At 45.7% G+C, this 22024-nt stretch overlaps 1 protein-coding gene across 2 annotated transcripts in view; it reads left to right on the forward strand.

The window, feature by feature from the left end:
- HIPK3 (homeodomain interacting protein kinase 3) overlaps window positions 1–22024 on the forward strand; it is a 754208-nt gene that overhangs the window by 587353 nt on the left and 144831 nt on the right. For both annotated transcript variants that reach the window (XM_069623579.1, XM_069623578.1), the window contains exons 10-12: window positions 456–568; window positions 694–855; window positions 19656–19961. In XM_069623579.1, the coding sequence (XP_069479680.1) occupies window positions 456–568; window positions 694–855; window positions 19656–19961 (581 nt within the window). The remainder of the gene's footprint in view (window positions 1–455; window positions 569–693; window positions 856–19655; window positions 19962–22024) is intronic.

Genomic DNA, 22024 nt, shown 5'->3' on the forward strand with positions numbered 1-22024 from the left:
TGAGAAACATATGTAGAGTAGCTGCATTGCATGCTTAAAAGGAGCAGTTTGCTGATAATTCTCCCACTATAAGGCCCTGTCATGCCCTAACGAAATCTAATGGGGACTGGAGATAAAATCAATGTCGGACATGTTAGGAGTAAGTGCCAAGAGTTTGTGGGTGAGAACAGCTGGTGATTGGCATTATCTCGAATTGAAAGCTGGTTCCCTCCACTGAAAGGATTTCATTGAAAGGTTTATATTGAGAATGTTTTTCTTCAGTATAATAGTTGCATTTTATTGCAAGTGTATGGGCTACTGCTGCTTTTATATCAGGGCCCGGAGCACGTTTTCTTTACGTGGACCTGCTCTGCCATGTTCCTCTTCTTCCACAGTAGCAGTGTGCTGTTTTTGGTGGTACTTTTTAAAGTTGAACTAACCATTGTCTTCTGTTGGTTTTTGACTGTGCTTTTCAGCATGTGTGGTCCAACCGGACACAGCAAATACTGGTTCCAGCTTGGCAACAAGTGACGGCCACTGCCCTTGTTTCTGATACTGTGGCTGGTCCACAGAGGATTGGAGACTGGGGGTAAGTTGCTAGTTGTCTAACAGTTACATCATGTATGTATTTTAATACATGTAAGACGGCCTTGTGGTTTAAATTATGCATTCACCCCAAATACATAAAGATTTGTGGTTTTCTCTTTTCTGCAGGAAGTTAATTCAGCACACCAACCTTTACAATGCCCTGATACCGCAACCACTTTTAACCAATCAGATTGCTTTATCAGCTCCTCAGCCAATGAATGTCGGCATTGCCCATGTTGTTTGGCCTCAACCTGCTGCTAACAAGAGAAATAAAGTCTGCCAGAATAGGTAGGTAATGCTGGGTGTTAGAGACTTTTTAGGGTTGTTTTTAACTTTGTAAGCAATAATCCACCCCACAAACTGATGTTTTCACTGCTTGAGTAAGATGTAATATTACCCAACTCGATTGTACTCATTTTAATGTCTAGAAAAGTTTTAAGTCTCATCAGCTCTGCTGGCGGTACTGGACAAACTTTATACCAACTCTGAATCGTTCGATTTTTGTGTGATTCTTTGAAATAGTTTGTCTAGTAGGGCTGCGTGAGAGACGATTGCAACCCACCGAATTATCCTAAAATGACCTTGGCCCTGCAGGGGGCAAGACACCAATGGGAATTTGGTCTAGTGTTTAGAATTCACTGAGGTCTTTCATTGGTCCGCAAAGATGAAGTCCTTTTCAGCAGGGTGTCCCTCCTGCTTCCTCAGTCTTCATATTGGCTGGTTTAAAAACTTGAAGAAAAATGAAGAGGCTGCAACAATACTCTGCGTTGTGACTGTTTGATTCCATGACTCTATGGAATGCTAAGTTTCAAAAGATGCTATTTGTGAGTCTGAAGGAAAAGGAGCTGCTCCATCTCGATCCCAAGCTCTGAGTCGCCCGCAGTAGTCTCACTTTGTCATTAACTTGGGGGTGGGCCAGAGTTACAACCTCCATATAGGGCTGGGATGGACGAATCTTGAACCTTTGCTCCTTCTGTCACTTCTTCTGATCCCCTTTGTGGCCCATCCAAACAGCAGCATCATTGTGGTCCTGTCTGTACTTTCAAGTCTGTCAAAAGGTTTGTTGAGAGAAGATTTCCATTGAGAGACCTTAGGGATATCATGTCAGGCCATGGCAGTGTAAGAGCATAAGGTGACTGGTCCATGTCATTGCCAAGGTCATGATGTTTCCAACTGTTAGGGAGTTTTACAAAAGTCCACCAAAAGTTAAGACTTTAGAAGACTCACACTTGGGACAAAGGGCTCCAACTCTTAGTATAGGTCTGAACACCACAGTATGTTGGTAGCCGTGGCTGAACGGTCCGGCTTATTTTAGGAGGGAGAAAGTGCTGGAGGTTGTACAAAGAACGTATACTCATAGGCCAAAGAAACACTGACACATTAAAAGTTATATACAAATATTTTTTTTATATATATGCACCAAGGTAAAGTTAAAAAATAAGTTACATAACACACTAAGTAATTTTAGAAAACCCAATGCATTCACAGTAGGTAAACCACTTTGTAATACTTTTAGAAAGGCAGCATGCAATTCAAAGGTAAGTAAAACTGTTGTAATAACCTTTCAGGATATCTGTTTCAGGTAAAGTAAATTAAACAAAACCAACATAAGGTAAGTAAATACTTTACAATACATTCTCAGAGGCCTAACACTTCAGAAGTCCATGCCTGTCCTCTAGTTCTGTTTCAGAGTTGGATTGGAGGGCAAAACCGGTAAGGCACAGCTGTAGAAAGTTCAAAGGTTCCAGAGGAATTCTTCAGCAGCAAGTAACAAACTTTGTTAATAAAATAAAGGGGCTCGCAAGTGTTGGGCCTAGGCGAACGTGTATAGGCAAACTCCCAAACACACGAATCAGCACTCCAGCAACACAGGGGCAGCAAACCCGCTCTACGTAAGTTCTACCAAGACACTCCTAGTACCTTAGGAGTGACGAGGCTGCCGCACAATGCAGCAGACCCGGTCACCGGATACTTGGTCAGGCATACGAAAGGGGGGACACTGGAATGGATCTTGCAGCAGTAGTCGAGTGAAGAGGCTTCCAGCAAAGGAGTCTTCAGAGTTCTGTGATGTTGGTGCCTTTTGGGAAGCACCAGTGAAGAATGATTACTGGCCGGTCGATTGGTCTTGATATCTCGGTCCAGCACTCTGGTGAGGGGACTTCAAGGAGTGCAATCTCGCCTGTGGAGGTCTGGAAGGAGTCCACCAAGGTTTTGGGAGGATTACATCTTCGGAAGACAGTGACCACAAGTCCCAGGGTATTGGCAGTTTGGAGCCTCTGAAGATCACAGCTCTTCGTAGGATGGCCCAAAATGCAGGTCGTCTCAAGACTAATTGGTCCGACCAGTCTAAGGGAGAAAAACTTCCTGTTAGGAGTGAAGGGGACGGACAGGAGCAGTTACACAGAAGGCATCTCCGGTCGTCTAGAAGTGGCTGGAAACAGCTTCTCTTCTCGTTGATTCTTCTGTTCCAGGGGTGAGCTTGTCTTCTGCCTCACGATCCATGTTTTTTTATGCACAAAACCTGCCAGTCGCCACCCATGCATTATTCAAACTCTTGATGTTGGCTGTCCTTCCAGGACAGCCACTCCCTCAGTTGGAACTGGTTCCAGGCAGGCACACCAGAAGACTAAGAAAAGCGTAGTTTCGGAATTTTCCCCAGTTTTCCTCTCCTCATGAAAAAGAAAATCTACCTTAACACCAGCCTATGACTTTAAAATGCCTAGACGCTCAGGCTTGGCTCTTTGTCTCTGCTGAGTATTACAATGTCCTGTGTATGGCTAGTATGAAAATATTTCTTCTTGCAACATGTCTTCCCCTCGATCCTTTCTGTTTTTTGGTGTGAGACCCTTTTACCTCACCAATATGATTCTGTCATTTCGTTTGGAGTGAACTGGTTAGTCCTGGTTAGGAAATATTCTTTTTGCTACTTTTCCATCTATAGACATCAATGGGACAATAACTTTTTGCTATTGTTTTAAATCTTTCCTGTCTTTTTGGCGTATGGCTGGCGGCAATGGCCGTGTTTGTGCTATTTTTGCTCGCAGGCTGTCTTCACAGCTTTGACTATGCACAGAAGGGTCACCATTGATTCAATATGGTGGCTTTTTTTCTTTTTTCGCCATTTCTTGTTTGGTTATCCTTTCTTGGTCCTTCTACCGTTCTGGGTGGGGGAGGTCCTGGTTTAAGTTTTGCCTTCGCTGGGAACCATTTGTGTAGCCCGCCGAGGCTCCAGTGTGTCTGCGGTGACAGCAAGCATGGGAGGATCCCAAACTCTATCCTTTGTCTTCTGGAATGCCTGTAAGGAACCAATTCGCACTGGGGGTCTGGCTGTCCTGATTGGACAGCCACCCGCCCCATTCTGTAAAATGCAGGGCAGAGTTTGCAGAGGATGAGCGGGAAATCCTAATAAAAGGTGAGGAACCTGAAGCAGATGACCAGTTGACCACTGGAACAGAAGAACCGAAGAAGGCGACCATCGGTCTCGGGAGGATAGCTCGGGGGCAAAGTGCTCTCCTTGGAAACAAGACGACACGGAGCAACACGGGTTCGAACCCGGGTCTGCACTTAGAAACCTCTGGGTATTAAGCACGTTATAAATAACATATCATATCACCAGAGGCGCCTGCAGCCCCTTCCAGCAACCGTGAAAAGACCACTGCTGTCCTGATCTCGTTTTCAAATTGACAGAGGAGCTCCGAAGAGGACTCCTCCTTCCCTTTGGCTGGCCGGACCAACTTTCCATTAGACTACCTGCAAGATGAGCCGTCCCATGATGTGTTGTGACCTTGCTGGGTTGCAAATCGCCAATACCTTGGGACTTGCAACCATATTGCTTGAACTTTGGTGAGCTCCAGTTGGACCTCCAGAGACCAGATCCCCTTCCTCAAAAGTCCCCTCACCAGTGTGCAGGACTGAAGAATCGAGGCAGATTGACCGGGCTTTAAACTTTCATCCTTGGAACCTGTGAAAAGGCACCAAAACTGAAGACCGATGTTTGAGCTTGAAACATCCTTTTCTGGGACTCCTTGGTCTCGACTGCTGCTGCAACATCCCTTCCAGAGTCCCTCCTTTCATCACCACGACCAAGGAACAGGAAAATGGGTCTACCGCTGCTATGTATTTACTGAGTTCATTGCACTTACCTTTAGCTCACATCCTTCTCCTAAAATAAGCCTGGCTGCTCTGCCAGTCTACCAAAACATTTCAGTAGTACAGACGTTTACTAGAGGTTGGGGCCTGTATACCAAGCAATAGTTTTGTAGAGTCTTGCCTCAAGTGGACTTTAGGAAAACTCTCCTAACACCTTCTTGCCCCAGAGTGGCTGGATTTTCCATATATGGTAAGCCCTTCCCCCCAGGAAAAGCTCTAGCTTTCACAGGCTAAGTGATGGTCTGTGTGTGTAGCCGGATGTGGGGCCCTAGTCCGTCTGGACCCAATCCACATGCATGCAGTTGCCAGAGGCTCTCATGAGATTAGACAACATCTTCCAAGTTTGAATGCTTGCCATTGGTGGGCTGGGGCCAACTGCAGCCTAGATTCTGGATAAGAGGGGGGGGGGACTCCTGCTGCCATTTCTCAGCTCATTGTAACCAAGACCCCTATGAAGGAGAGCAGTAGATGGAAGACCTGAAACCTGTTGGAAGATCACCAGCAGTACTTGCCAGTTGAAGCCGTGTGCAGATCTCCTGAAGACCTTAATCAGCGTTTCAACCCCTAACTGGTGGGCACAACCTGTCCCGAACGTTGCTCAAAGATCCAGACGCTGTTAGCGCTCTGATCATTCCCATAGCCATCCTGTGGGCTATTCAGATGTCCTCCTAGGCTACTTTGCTGCATAGGTCGCCGTGCCGAATTGAGCCTTGGGATGCCGCTGATCCTCAGCATATGCAACAACAAGAATTTCCCTGAAGTTGCAGCTCTTCACCACGAAGAGGGGCTTTGCAGGACCAGTTTCATTTGTTTCTGTCACAAGGGTTGTCTTCTGCCGCTGCCTACATTTCGTCCCCTGGTTCGTCTGAGATCATTGACATTGTGGTGCTACAGTAACCAGTGTATCCCGAGTGTTCAGCTGTCCAGTACCGGCCCAACGAAGTCTCGGACCACAAGCTAGCTGGACCCAAGACCTTGATGCCTGAAGTAACCTATGCACCACAGATGTTTGGACTTCATTCAATGGAACCAAGGCATGAATTCAGAAGGCCAAGTGATTTCAGAAACTCCTACGGTGGTCACTTAGTGAATCGGAGTGCAAAGGTGAGTATAGATGCCTGTTTTGACCCTACCCCATCTCCATAGGGTTGTATGGGCATAAAGTCCTAGCCCTTTCTCTCTGTTGCCTAGCCTTGAATGATGGTGGTCTGGCCTGCTATCCTCCCCTGGGTCTCCCCTAAGGTGGGTTGATGGATAGAGGGCCTGTTGAAAACTTTCCTCTTGATTCTGTTAACTTCTGGAACTCAAGCCAACACTTCGGCAACGTCTTAAGAGGTTCATGGCCTCCTGAAAAGATTTGTATTGGGACCTGTGACTCAAAGGGCACTAGACCTTGCTATTCTAGCTAAGGAAATACTTTTTAAGGTTAGCAAACACCCTACAAAACCTTATAGGAAGGTACTAACTCCTTTTTTCTTGCTCTATTAGTTCTCAAAGTATTGATTACTCATTTGATTCAATGCCTTTTTTTCATTTGCTTTGCTGAACTTGGTGTTTTTCAGTGATAAGAATTTGTCAAAGGCCTACATAAATAACCGTTTTTTTTAATGTTATTCTGATAAACAAAGAAAAACAAGAATATGTAGCTAAACTATCTGAGTAGTGTGGATGAGCTGCAAGATTTAGACTTCTTGGGGCCTTAGAGTGGTGAAGGGTTCAGTTACGCACACACAGAGCACTCTTAATAATACAAATTAGGCAAATTTATAAAATTACAACTATTTATGTAAGCCGTGGACCAACACGTAGCAATTAAAATCCACAGTTAAGCATCATACTTAACATACCCTACTATTGTATACACACATTCACATTTGGGGTGTTCTGGCTGCAGAGCACCAACACCTTCCTTTTAAGTACGGTTTCTAAGGGTGGGATTGGGAGTCGAACCTGTGTTGCACTGCGTTGTCTTGCTTCCAAGACAAACCCGTTGTCGCTGAGCTATCCTTCCTCACCAAGGAAGTGTAGAGCGAAGTAAGTGAATAAAGAGCAAGATAAGTAAATCACAAAATTACAGAACTAATATGTAAGAAGGAAGTTTGAAACAAACACCCTACACAGCCTTATGACATTAAGGAGCTACACCTTACACCCTACCTTCCCTAGGTAGAACAGGACCTGGGACCCATAGTACCAAGCCCCAATACAACATTTCAGAAGGCGTAGAAGTCACCTTAACAAGTCTTTGCAAAGCCAACGGGCAGGTGTCTCAAACTTGAAGAAAATGTAAAGTTTTTGGAAGAGCCTCTTGCAATCCAACCACCTTGGGCAAGCCCAGGGGAGGATCCTTGACCACAACTCGACCTAACACGTTCAGTCAAGGGAGCATTAGGGTTAGAACATTATGCCCAAAAGCCCTCTGGCTGTGGGGGATTAGGAACAGGTATGGTTTCTCACTTCCTGTACTCTTCACTCAGGATCACTTTAGAAGATCCTGAATTTGCTGGGGCCCCTTGCTCCATGTCTTGTAACATTGGCAGGAGTCTAGGGATTGCTGGTACAGAGGTCACATTTAGCGTTGGTATTTGGGTGTGGCTAGTCAGCGGTTCCACTCTCTGGCAAGACATTTCCTGGTACGGTGAAGAAAGGACCACCATGTTTACAACCTCTGAGGCTCACCAGGACATGATGCAGGTAGAAATAATCGATGGCCACTGAAAGAAATGGTGGAAGTCGACCCTTGTGACGGAAACAAAAAACCTATTCCTGCAAGGCCCTTCATGATGAGCTGCAAGTGCACAGGTCGATAGTCTGTGGGCCCCCAAATCTGAACTCTGGTGGCAACCAATGCAGCATGGTAGCCCACAGGATGGGATCAGGACACCTCTGTAGGATTCAAAAAGGGTTAGATCCTCAAGCAAGGTTGGAGGCTAGTGTTTGTCACTGATGGGCCTTCTGGGGATCGTCTAAGTAGCAGGGCTTTGTCGGGATGGTTTGAAGACTTGCTGGTTGGATGCAATGGGGAGTTCTAGGTCTTCAGCTAAATGCTCCTCTTCATAGGGGTCTTGGTTCCAACTCCGATTTGCTGAATGGCTGCAAAAGTCCTCCTCTTAACCAGGTTTCGAGCTGGGATGAATCCCACCAATGGTAAGGATCTGCACCATTAAAACTGGCCGGGACTCTCAATAATGGACAGCCTCCACTTCTCCGCCTGCATGGACACACTTTGGCATGGATGTGGACTGGGACCAGACTGTCCCTGTTGCCACATCCAGCCACAAACCGCTGCTTTGCCCGGGAAAGCTGAAGCTTTTCATGGGCAAGGGCTTACCATATGTGCAAATACGGCCCCCAGAGGAGAGGAAAGTGAGAATAGAAGGTGGCCAAAGGATTGGCACAAATCAAATGGCATGGCCAATGTAGAGCATATGGTACTCTAAAAGGCCTTAAGCAGTAAAATGTTGGGAATAACTGTTCTGGCTCTCATCTACTGGGTCTGTGTTGCCCCAGCAACACTCCCATGGCTGTGTACTCTGAATCCCTTTCTGCTTTGTCCGGTGGATTTGTGGTTATTACTAACTTGACAGGCAACTTAAGTTTTTACAGGGAAACATAAGTTATATTTTATCTGTCACAGGATTTGACCCTCATGGTTCTCTAGCCGTGCAATATTAAATTACCACATTGATGTGCCTGGTTTATGCTAGGGTAGATTTTCATTTCTTTGCTAAATCTTCCTTCACTGTGAAACCCCAAGCAGTTTTTGCTGAACTTGTTGTTTTACATGTTCTTGAGTGGGAACCTTTTTTCCTCAGTCACCCTTTCTTTTACTCTTTTTATTGCTGGCATGTTCCTGACTCTCCATGTTGTATTTTTGAACATATCCTTTCCTATTACTTTTTATGCATCTACATTTATGTATTGCAGCACTTTCTGTACAGTGTTGCTGGGTTGCCCCTTGGGCTTCTCTTTTTTATATTTTCTCTTGACTTACCTTGCAGAACTACTGTTCTCAGGGGTAGAGTGATTTTCATCCCCTCTATTTTATATAGTGATACCAGCACATCCCACATTAGGGGGAGTGCTGGGGAGATGCATGTTGTCTCATTTCACACTGTTCCTGTAACATTTCTGTTAGTGACAGGCTAACGATTATGGCTGTGGCAGTGTATATACTTTATTTACTTTTGTGTTAATATTACACGCAGGCTGTCAAACAAGCCGCAGTAAAGCACAGAAGGGTCCCCATTCTACTAGTATGGTGGCTTGCTTCTTTGTTTGCAATTTTTGTGTGTGCTTGTCCTTTCTTGGTCATTTTTCTGGATTCCTGGGTGGGGGATGTCCTGTTGTTCTTTTTTCTTCGGTGGGAACCCTTTGGTAGCCTGCCAAGGCGCGTGTATGTGAAGGCAGGAAGTGAGGGAGGAGTCCAAACCTTCTCTCTCTTTTGTCTTCTGGTGTGCCTGAGAGAATCCAGCTCCCACTTGGGGGCTGGCTGTCCTGATTGGACAGCCACCCACCTCGTTCTGTAAACTGCTGAGTATTTGTAGAGGCTCTGTGTGGGTTCCTGTACATCTGGCCTGGATCTTGGAGCTGAAGACAAGTTGACCACTGGAGCAGAAGATCAGATGAGTAGAATACTTCTGTAGCTATTTACAGAGCCCGGAGATGCCTGCTTTGTAACTGCTGCCTGTGCTGACCCCTTCTTTGAAGCGACGTAGGAGTACCAAAGATGACGGTTCTGACCCAGACACTATTGGCACCCATCAGGCTTGAGACAGCCTGCATTTAGAGCCATCCCACGATGAGCTGTGACGTTCCTGGCCAGCAAACTGCCTATACCCTGGGACCTCTAGCCTGAGTGCTGTGCTATGTCTTCCGAAGTTCGATTCTCGCTGAAACTTTGCTGGACTTCTGCTGGACCTTCAGAAGCAATATTCCACTCCTTGAAGTTCCCTCACTAGAGTGCTGAACCGAGATAGCGAGGTGAATCCATTCAGGGATGAACGTTCTTCATCTGGTACCTTGAAAAGGGTGCCAATTCCACTGAGCTTAGAGAAACATTGAAGAATTCTTTGCCGGGACCTTTTCTGTTGACTGCTGCTGCAAATTCCCATCCAGTTGCCTTTCTTTTGTCACCACGACCAAGAATCCTGACACTGGGTGCTGTGCTACTGCTTCGTGAAGGCGTCCGTCTGCAAACTCTTCTTCGCTGCTCAGGTACTGTATGGCTGAGGGTAGTACTTACCCTCAGTGAGTGGGTGATTTGTGTTTGGGAGTTTGCCCATACCGTTCGCCCAATCCTAATGCTGGAACCCATCTAGGGAGCCTTCTACAAAGTCCCTGAACACTTGCTGGTAACTCTGTACTAACTTGTTGGACGAAAAATCCTCTGCAACTCTGACTTTCCTGCATCTGAGCCCTATTTCTACCTGCCTATTGTTGGCCTCTAGACCACCGGTGTCCCTCTTGTGTTTCTGAGATCACTCGTGCCTTAGAATACAGAAGGACTCTAAGGCCTCTGATTAGAAAATATAACAAGTGTTGCAAAGTACTTACTTGTAAAGGAGTTGGTGTGTAACTTTGATTCCTGAAACAGAATAAGTTGCAAAGTGTTACTAAGGTCTTACTTTTCAGTTGCTTATTTATTTATAATTAACATTTTTATAGCACGCAGCAGCCCGGAGGCATTGTGGCGCTGTTACATGAAAGCGTACTTGGTTACATAGGACAGATTTCACATGCATAGTAGGAAGCATATTTACAAGAAGATAGTTATAATTTACAGTAACAAAGCGCAGAGGGATGGGGGGGGAGCGAACATGAGAGGGAGAGGAGTCAGTTGAAGAGGGCAGTTTTTAGCTTTTTTCTGAAATGCTGGGATGGAGATCTCAGCTCTGAGTGTGTTAGGTAGGGCATTCCAGAGGTTAGGGGCTATTTGTGGGAAACCGATCCCCTGTCATCCCCTTATTGCCCCTGTGAACAGTGTAAGGAGTTTATTTACCTTTTAATTGTGTTCCACTCTTCTAGAACGTAACTTAGTTGGTATTACGTTATTGTTCCTGAAACTGAATACGTTTAAAAGTTTACCACTATGGTTTACTCATTTTGAATAGCTTAATGGCATTCTTCAGGTTCTTATTTACCTTGGCATGCTTACTGCCTTTCTGAAAAGTCTGATCTAGTTCTTACTTTAGAATTGTGTTCCACTCCTCTGCAAAGTATCAATGTTATAACTAACATTCTGATGCTTGTGAATCTGCTTAGTCACATGCTCTGCATATAGTCCAAAATCTAGTGGTTACCGCGGAGTATTGCATGTAGTCTTTCGAGGATCGAAAGGGGACGTCAACATGGGCGTGCTTGTAACACTATCCCTAACATGATGTGTAGTGTACCCAAGAACCTTCACACGTAGAGGTCCCTCAGATTGTTTTTTTCTGCCCAGCGAGCTGGTCGCCTTATGCAGAGCTCGAAACATTGCTAATTGTCCACAAGCTACGGTCGTTTTTATTAATCGTCCCCTTCATCGATGACTACTTCACAGCCTACAGCGAAGATCGCGGAAGACATCTCCAGACTTCGGCTGCTGGTGCTCAGGTTGACTGTCGACCGCATGGTCTCGGTCCTCCGGCCAGGCCTACACAGTAGGGAGAGTGGGGTCTGGGGCTCTGTTTCTTTTCAAGAATGCATTTCCTTCTCCCCTCTCTTTTCCCTTCTGGTTTTGCTGTCGCTATAAACCTGAGCTATGGACAGGACACCTGGAAGTGGCTACCTCGAGATCACCACGAGGAGTCCTGTCGGTCTTGCAAGCTTTTATGACTCGAGACGATAAAAGAACGGCAAGTTAAACGTCAGGCGGCCTACGCCATGCTGCAGGCCGAGCGCAGCTCCCCTGCCGCCAAAGACGCAGAGAGTGACGAGGAAATGAGCGACAGCCGTGGCTCAGAGACAGAGGCCATTGGCCTATCTTCGGAGCAGCCACGCTCTCAGTCGTCCGTCCATGGCCCAGGCAGACCGGCCACCTGTTCTGCTATGGGTACACTCCGGCTAAAAGGACAGACACGCTTCACACAAAGGAAAGCACACAACCCCCCGGGCCTCCTTGTCGGGACGGCCAAAGACACCAACGGGTACACTGATCTCTTTCGACGGAACCCACCGATCCGCAGGGTCGGCAGCCCTCCCTGCAACAGTCTAGGCGGCATGCGTCCAGGGACTCCAGCGACAAGGGCGTCAGCACCAAAGTTCATAAGAGCGCTGAGCCGCCTCACAACAGCGCGCCGGTGCATAAAGTTTTGGCAATGTCGAAAACTACTACAAAGCTGCTAGGGCTGTCGAAATCCCTTCTAGACACGCTGGAGATCCGCGAGAGTCTTGCAAACATCATCTCAGCGGCAAATAGGCCTAGAGACCTGTCCAAACGTCGAGACAGTCAGGAAGAGTATTCTGAAGGTTCCCAGCCCCTGTCTGACTGTCAGACAAAACTCGCCGGCCTAAGAACACAGGTCCCCAAGAAGAGCCCCCTTCCCTCCAGACTGCTCTGGGTCATCCGTATGGACCAGGGACAGGTTTGAGGGGTATATAAATAAACTTTCGAAATTTGTGGATTTCTCAGAGAAGTTTATCACTTTTAAAAGGCCTAGAGAGGAAGACATCTATCCTACGACTATGTCTAAATTTCAAAGGACCTCCAGTTACTCTCCTCATGAGGAGGTATTTGATCTAAAATAACCATAGACGACCCCCAGGACCCTTATGAGCAGGGGGAGGTTCTCTTTGAAGAATGTGTAGACCACTCCCCAGATTGAGATGAGGATCAACCTGTGGGTGAAGCACCATGGCTGTCACCGACTAATACCCCTGACCCAGACACATTGTGCGTGGATACTCCTGCATCCCCTATAAGACGGGCACCTCCCATAGATGACCAGATGGCATTCAATGCTATCCAGAAAAAAGCGGCAGAACAATTCCAGGTTGCCATGCAAGAGGTAGTGCAAGACACAGACTTCGTGGAGGACATTTTGAAAGAGAAACTACCTTCAAGCCAGGCGATACCTCTTATAAACTCCATCAAAAGGAGCTATGCCCCTTCTTTGTTCACTCCACCGCAAACAAGGGCAGTTAACCCACGGGTGGAGGGGCTTTTTTTGCCCCTCGCTTACAGACCCACTCAACATCCGGGGCCATGCCACTCCAGATTCACTAGTGCTAGCAACAACTAGAAAAAGTGCAGGGGTACCCTTGTCCACAGCAGAGGCACCGCCGGACAAGGATTGCAAGAAATTGTATGCCTTGGGTAAGCGCATCACAAAAGCAGCAGCAGCCTATTCCACCAGAATAGCTGCCACATTCTTGGCTAGTTACAGTGACGCCCAGTGGAATCTACTCCAAGAAGGCCTGCAAGAAATCCCACAGCCAACACGATCACGCCTGCTGGCGGTTGTGGGAAGGGGAGGTAGGCGGATGAAAACATTAACACCCTGGATGCTGCAAAGCCAGCAGGAAGAACACTAGCCCAAGGTACCTTGTTGAAAAGACACGCATGGTTGAAAAATTCTGACTTCAAACCGGAAACACAGGCGCCCCTCATTTACAAACCGGTAGAAGAATCTAACCTGTTTGGAAAGGTGGTGGATGAGGCTTTAGAGACTGCGAAAAAAGAACACGTGTCTCTGAAGTCACTAAATCAGATAACTCAGAGACACTATCAGCAGCAAGGGGGTAATTCTCGCCACTCCTTTTGTGGACAATCTTTCCCACATTCCCCCCCACAATCGGTATGGAATGGGAACTACATGGTCCTCTGGACAAAGGGCAGTTGCCTCTAACCAATATCAGCCAAGAGGACAGCGCCGTGGCAAAGGAAGGGGCAGAAGCACCACCTCTAGAGGCTCCCCGGCCTCAAATCGGAAATCACTTATTGATTCGGGTCACCTCCCATGCCTCCCCGGTTGGTGGGGGGGACGGATAACATCATTCTTCCATGCATTGGAGGGAATAACCACAGACCAGTGGGTGCTCTAGACCATCACCCATGGTTAATGTATTGAGTTCAGCCGACCACCTCGATACCGGTCACAAATGTCCAGGCGAATGTCACAAGATCCTACTACAAGAGGTCGAGATCCTGCAAGAAAAGGGCGCGATCAAAGTCGTCCCTGTTCTACAGGTAAACGAGGATATTTATTCAGTGTACTTCCTTGTACCCAAAAAGGATCTCACCATGCGCCCCGTGCTAGACTTGCGCCCAGCAAATACATTTGTCAAACCACAAATGTTTTGTATGACAACTCTGCAAGAGATAGTCCCTCTACTAAAACATTGCATGGCAACATTGGATATGAAAGATGCATACTTTAATTTTTCAATGCTGCCAGCGCACAGAAAATATAGAAGGTTCATGATAGAGAACAAACACTATCAGTTAAAGGTTCTTCCCTTCGGCATTGCCTCAGCCCCAAGGGTATTTACAAAGGTACTGGCGGTAGTAGCAGCTCACCTGCGCAGGCAGTCCATCCCAGTCTAGCCTTACATCGATGACTGGCTAATAACGGGATTCGCACAGAACATGCCTGTCAAACAATCAAAAGATGAGTAGATTTACTAGTCAGTGTTGGATTCTCAATAAACGAGAAGAAGTCCAGTGTAGACCCCAGCCAAGTAAAACAGTTTCTGGAAGACGGCCACGTCTTCCCCTCCAACGAGAGGGTTCAAAACATGCTCTTCCAGATCCCTCACTATGTAGCCATTCGCGAGGTGACTGTACGCAAGGCCATGCAACTGTTGGGAATGATGGCTTCCTGCATGTGGGACTAAGTAAATGCAAGTTTGTGCATAAACCCCATACAAAAATGGCTGAACAGCCAGTGGTGTCAGGCCAGCGGACAATGGGATGATCTAGTGGTAGTCTCGACAGCACTCGTTTTCTCTCTCTGCAGTGGTGGTTGTTAGGGAGAATTCTCAGAAATGTGTGAATTCCCTTCTACCTTAGAGACCCCCAGCACTTTTGCTGGACTTTAAGACCTTTAATTTCTAACCTAGCGAGAGTGAGACTTTTTTAGCACTCTCATGTATTTTACTGTGATTTGGACTGTTTCTTTTGACTTTGTAGTCTGACAAACTCCATAGGCATAATCTTTCATTGTGACGTACAGCACCATCAGTGCAGTGGCACAGGGAAGTCTTAGATTTCCCAAAGGTTTAAATACATTCTCTTAGTGAAACTACTATTTCCAAAGTGCAGTGACATGAAATTGACTTTACTTAAATTGTGTAACTTTCTCGACACAGCATACACCATCTTACACTAGGGTGCTGGAGGGGTTACTTAGTATCCCATTTGTCTAGTTACTCGGGTAACATTTTTACATTGCCCTTTCTACAGTTAATGGCTGGTGGCAGTGGTTTACTTTTTACTACCATTTTAGGTTTTTAATGCAAGCTGCAATCTCAGCTGCAGTAAGACACCCATGGGTGCCCATTTTGTCACAATGAGCCCGGCCTTCTTTTTTCACCATTTCTTGTTGGAAAGGTCCTTCTTGAGATTTACTCTGCGCACCGGGTTTGGTCCCTTTGTTCGTTTTGTCTTGGTGGGATTCACTGGTGAAACCCGCCTCTGGCTCCTGGGTGTCTAGCTGGGCAGGAAGTGAGGGAGTAGCCCGAAACACTGTGTGCTTAATCCCCTTGGTTACAGGAATGCACCCATAGGTGATTGGCTGGCTGGCTGTCCTTGGGGGGGACAGCAACCCTACTCTGTGAGTGACAGCTAAGCTGTGAATGAATGGGAGAAACCTGCATAAAAGGTGGCTTTGGCTTAGAAGGCAGAGACGACCAGTAGACAAAGGAATCTGAAGAAGAACTTGGAAGAGACACCGGCTGCAACTTCTGGACGTTGGTTTGCCCAGTGAAGCCCTGCTGCTGTGCTGAAGATCTGAATTCGCCTAGACTAGAGAAGCCCTGCAACGGACGACTTCTCCTCTTGGGTTGGTGAGACCAATCAACCCCAAAGTGAACTCATCTGGACATCCTCTCAGAGCTGGCTGTACTTCCATTGCTGCTGCAGGAACCGACGTGCCAGGGAGAGGAACACCATACTGAGTCCATAGATTTTTAAGTCGGACCCGAGCTCCGGGAAGGTTCTCAAGACTCCCTTGAAGCAGGACTGACCAAGCCCGAGCCACCTCAACAGAGTGCTGGACCCCAGATGCAAGGAAAGTCCATAGTGGTATCCGAGAGACTGCTGTGGTGCTATTTGTTATAGACGCGAGGAGCTGAAACTGCAAAATGCTGCTGAATTGAAGTTGGCCCATTGCTGCCGCCGACCTTCAATTTGTAGTGCAGGAGTCTCCAGACGTCGTCCTTTTTGTAACAGGATCTGCAGAGCTACACAGGGACGGAAGCCAGCTGGAACCATTTCTTCTAAAGAAAGGTACTGTGAAACTATGGGGACTTACCTCTTGTTGTGTAGCCTTACATGTTCTCAGTTGAGACTGGTCTTGGTTGTTTTTGCGGAGTTGCCTGCAGCTTTGCCCCTCACAAGCCTCCCAGCTTGTGGCCCTACAGTGATTCTACTTTTACTACAAAGACCTCTAAAACATTGCGCAAGACATTTTCTTACCTGCAAGAAGTGCTTCAGCTCACCTAGAATTTTGCTCAATTAACATTGGCTAGCCTGACTCCCAGGAAGCAGGACTGACCGAGCCTGAGCCACCTCAACCGAGTGCTGGACCCCAGATGCAAGGAAAGGCCATCTCAACAGCCAAGTGTCTGCAGTGGTGCTATTTGCTGAGATGCAAGGAGCTGAAACCGCGAAGTGCCACTGAATAGAAGTTGGTCCTTTTCTGCCGCCGATCGTCCGGTTGCAGTGCAGGAGTCCTCTAGCGGTCGTCCCCCTTGTCCCCACGACTGAGGCCCAGGAACTGCACAGGAACAGAAGCCAGCTGGAACCATTTATTCTAACCAAAGGTACTGTACAGTCTAAGAGAATTTACCTCTTGTTGTGTAGCCTCACTTGTTCTCAGTGGAGACTTGTCTTGGTTGCTTCTGTAGAGTTGCTATCAGCTTCTTTACCTCACAAGCCTAATCATTTTGTGGCCCTACTTTGATTTCTTCTTGTCTACAAAGACTGCTGAAACATTGTGCAAGACATTTTACTTTTACCTACCTGCAAGAATTGCTTCAGCTCACCTAGACTTTTGTCCAATTGACTTTGGCCCGGCCTGGCTCCCTGAATGACTCTTCTTGCCTCCGACTTTGGGTTTGGTCTTCTTTCCAGAAAGGGGTTAACTTACTTTGCATTGGGAGTTACCAAAAGTACTTGCCTGCTTCAGAATATTTGTGAGATATCTTGTTTTATTCTATTAACCTTTTTCTTTGACATACTCCTAAGTATTGCTCTAAATGTAACTGATATATTAATGTCCACAGTCTCCTAGCTATTTAAGTCACCTGAGGGTGTAGGAATTGACTGTGTGCAATCCCAAATGGGTATTTGCTGATTTAGAGAAACTAAGAGTGTGTATTTTGGAGTGTATTTGTGTGTTACTAGATTGCCCCTTCTCAAGAAGGCTTACTCAAACTGACTGTTCAATACATGAATAATTGTTTAATCAAGAAACCTTGTGTGTAAGAGTTTATTTGAATACTTGTCACTGTGAATATCTGTGTAACTCCCCTACTGCTCACATTGACCCCTCTTGAGATAAGCCTGTCTGCTCATCACACTACCTACCTGTGTAGTACAGACTTATTCCAAAAGTTGAGTTCCTATTGCTAGGTCAGGGTTGTTGTAGTGCACCCAAAGGGTACTGCATACAATCTTGCCTAACATCACCCTAGATTGTCGCCTAAATTTATCTCAAAGTTTCATGTGAACCAATCAATAGAACTACCCACCTTCTTCCAGAACCACACTAATGTGGCAGAAAAAAGCCTACACACACTTGATGTGCCTAGAGCGGTCATTTATTACCTGTAATGACAAGACCACTTAGAAAGACAAATCAGTTTTTCGTTTCATTAGCAGCTGGTAGAGAAGTGGATCCTGTCTCGAAACCAGCCATCTCAAAGTGGATTGTAAACTGCATTACACTGTGCTACACTCTTGCCAAGAGAGATCTGCCCTTCAAGCCTAGAGCACACTACTCGGGCACTGGGGCTTCCATAGAATTAATTGCAAATGTTCCTCTCGAATCCATTTGCAAAGGAGCAACCTGGAGTTCTGTACACACCTTTACAAAACACTACTGCCTAGATACTCACTCTACATCGGATTCTCAGGTGGGACAAGCAGTATTAAGATATCTCTTTACTACTGTTCCTTCTCACATGCCACTCTAAGCAGATTCACAAGCATGAGAAGGCCTGCATTACTCACTGTAATAGCATTTCTGACGATTGTATCTGCTTAGATTCACATTCACCCATCCTTCCTCCCCGCTCGAAGTAGAAGGAACATGGACCTCTTACTACTTTCTCTCTATCTGTACTCACTCACGTTCGTCATAAGGCTCCCTCATGGCAGAAAAAAACGCAATCGAAGGGACCTCAACGCGTGAAGGATCTTGGGTACACTACACGTCATGTTAGGGATAGTGTTACAAGCATGCCCTTGTCGACGTCCCCTTTTCAATCCTCAAAAGACAAGATGCAATACTCTGCGATTACCACTAGATGTCGGACTATATGCACAGCAGGTGAATCTAAGAAGATACAATCATCAGAAATGCTATTACGGTGAGTAATGCATGTCATTCCTTTTTGAGAATGTGTGACCAATAATGTTTTACTCCACTTGAATAGACTAATGCCATTCTAAATGTGTAACCTGAGTTCTTACTTATCCATGTGTTGCTTACTGCCCTGAAAAGTAATTGATAAGTTATTGCTTACCTTAGAATTGTGTTCCACTATTCTCAAAAGTAGTTACTATAACTTTCCTGAGAGAAGAATAAGTTACATATGTTGCAAGTTGCTTACCTGTTATTTGGGTAGTGGAAGTGTATTATTCCTGATTTATACAAGTGGCCAGGTACTTACTTGTAACAGTGTTGGTATTACTCCATTAATTCCTGAGACTGGATACGTGTACAAGTTTACCAGAAGGGTCTGCTTACCTTGAAGTTCATACTGTCCTTCTAAAAGTTGCTAATGTGGTTGTACTCCCCATGAATAGCATACTGCCATTCTAAACATATAGGCAGGTTTTGCTCCCCTTGAACTACATACTGCTATTCTAAAAAAGGTTTATACTTTGGTTTGCATCCCAGAAGTATTGTGTTGTTTTGTATAATTGTTTATGAATGATAGTATTTACCTTTCTAAATAATTCTCTATGCTTGTGTGTATATATAATATATACACCATTATTTTTTCAATACATAAGTGTATCAGTGTTTCATTGGACCATATGTATGCGAAATGTTCTTTGTACCGTTCTATTGCCATCTCTCCCCACCTAAGATAAGCCTGGATGCTCTCATTGCTTCCTTAATATCAGGTGGTAGAGCCTTATACTAAGAGTTTGAGCGTCTGTATTGCCTAAGGTATAGTTTTATAAAGTCCCTGGCTGGACATTAGAAAAACTGTCCTAACAGTTTAGATCCAACTGAACAATTTTAAGGGACTACTTCTAAAAATGTAATTTAAAAAGAAAATGCATCATTAGTTGTGTCTTTTATTTCTCCCTGATTAGTTGATGGCTCCATAGGAGTAAAAGGCAAGCAGGGATGCAATATTTCTCAATGGACACCTTTATGCAGCCACGCAGTGTATGCATATTACTATGTTTTTACTAATGATAAACATTTATGATGCAAGTGTGCAGTACTGAAGTGAAAACTTTGCTAAATATACAATTAGCATTTATGAATGCCAATTTATTTGCTGGTTGTTTTGTCAAAACTTTGAAGACTAATTGAAAAGAGTTCTCTTTCCAGGAGCAACACTTTACACAATACCAATATCCAAAATGCAGCACTTATATCTCCAAAGATATCCAACAATGTGAAAGCTGTTGAACCCACACTTTGTGTAGAAAAACAGGACAATCATGGCACAGAGCGTGTGCAAAGCAACTGTCTAAAATCAGCGGTCATCATGCAGGAAGTGGAGGAGTCCTTGATATCCGGCAAACAGCGGCAAGCTATCATCATTGCAGATTCCCCAAGTCCGGCTGTGAGTGTCATTACTATCAGCAGTGATACAGATGAAGAGGACATCACACAAAGGCCTTCACTCAGAAAGTATGTAAGATGTCAGTATAGCCTCAGATTGTGTAAGGCGTAATGGGGGTCATTTTAAGTAAAAAAGCTAATTGCGTTCAGCAGACCATGATGGCTAACACTTGTGACTTTGAATGGTTTTCGTTTGGAGCGTAGGTCATAAAAAGAAATCATTTTTTTTCTGTGCCTTAAGTACACATGTACACGCTTGTTAGGGAGAATTCTCAAAAATGTGTTAATTCCCTCCTACCTTAGAGACCCCCATCTCTTTTGCTTTTCTTCAGTAATTTTAATTTCTAACCTGAAGAGAGTGAGCGCTTTTTCCCACTCTCTCATGTATTTTTATTGTAATTTATTCTGTGTTTCTTTTAACTTTGGAGTCTGACAAGCTCCATAGGCATCATCTTTACATTGACTCACAGCACCTTCAGTGCAGTGGCACAGGGAAGTCACTTAGATTTCCCAAAGGTTTAAATACCTTCTCTTGGTGAAACAACTGTTTCCAAGAGCAGTGAAGTGAAATTGACTTTACTTACATTTTGTAACTTTCTAGACCCAGCACACACTATTTTACCGTAGGGTGCTGGAGGGGTTACTTAATATCCCTTTTGTCTAGTTTCTCATGTAACATTTTTGTTACCCTTTCTACAATTAATGGCTGACGGCAGTGGCTTTCTTTTTACTAACATTGTGTGTTTTTACCGTGGGCTGAGGTTGCAGATGCAGTAAAGCACCCATGGGTGCCCATTTTGTCAAAATGGCCCCGGTCTTCCTTTTTCACCATTTCTTGTTGGAAAGGTCGTTCTTGAGATTTACTCTGCACGCCAAATCAGGTTTGGTCCCTTTGTTCATTTAGTCTTTGACGGGATTCTCGAGTGAAGCCCGCCTTCGGCTCCATTATGTCTGGCAGGGGAAAGAAGTGAGGGAGGTGCCCGAAACTCCCTGTGCTCAATCCCCTTGGTTACAGAAATGCACCCAAAGGTGATTTGCCAGCTGGCTGTCAGGCAAGGACAGCCACCCTGCTGTGTGATTGACAGCTAGGCTGGAATGAATGGGAGAAATCTGCATAAAAGGTGAGGCATTTTTGGCTTGGAAGGCAGTCGACCACCGGACGAAGGAATCAGAAGAACTTTGAAGAGATGCCTGCTGCAACTCATGGACCGTTGGTTTACCCGCTGAAGCCCTGCTGCTGAGCTGAAGCTCTGAATTCGCCTTGATTAGAGGAGCCCTGCAAGAATGACTTCTCCCCTTGAGTTGGTGGGACCAATCAACTCCAAAGTAAGCCTGTCTGGGCATCCTCTCGGAGATGGATGTAGTTCTGCTGCTGCTGCTGCTGCTGGAACCAAAGTGCCAGGGAGAGGAACACCAGATTGTGTGCGTTGCTTTTAAGTCTGACCCGAGTGCTAAGAAGATTGTCCGGACTTCCCTGATTCAGGACTGACCAAGCCTGAGCCACCTCAAGAGTGCTGGACCCCAGATGCAAGGAAAGTCTAGAGTGTTATCCGAGAACCACAGTGTTGCTATTTGCTGTCAGACGTGAGGAGCTGAAACACAGAAGAACCGCTGAATTGAAGTTAGCCCGTTGCTGCCGCTGACCTTCCCATTGCAGAGCAGGAGTCCCTAGACGTTGTCCCTCCTGTCCCCATGACCGAGGCTCAGGAACAACCGGCTCTGCAGAGCTGTACAGGAATAGAAGCCAGCGGGAACCATTTCTTGTAACCAGAGGTACTGTACAGTCCCCGAGAACTTACCTCTTGTTGTGTAGCCTTGCTTGCTCTCGGCTGAGACCTGTCTTGATTACCTTGCAGAGTTGCTATAGCTTTGCCCCTCACAAGCCTCCCAGCTTGCGGCCCTTCAAGTGTTCTACTTTTCTACAAACATTTCTAAAAACATTGTGCAAGACTTTTTACCTACCTGCAAAGAAGATCTTCAGCTCCCTTAGACATTGTGCAACTAACATTGGCTGTCCTGGCTCCCTAAGTGACTCTTCTTACCTCTGACTCTGTGCATTTTTCCCCAGGAAAGGGTTAACTGTATTTGCCATTGTAAGGTTTCAAAAAGTACTTACCTGTTTGTGAATTATT

Source organism: Ambystoma mexicanum, chromosome 11, assembly GCF_040938575.1.
Source record: "Ambystoma mexicanum isolate Mex_15411 chromosome 11, UKY_AmexF1_1, whole genome shotgun sequence".
Taxonomy (NCBI): Eukaryota; Metazoa; Chordata; class Amphibia; order Caudata; family Ambystomatidae; genus Ambystoma; species Ambystoma mexicanum.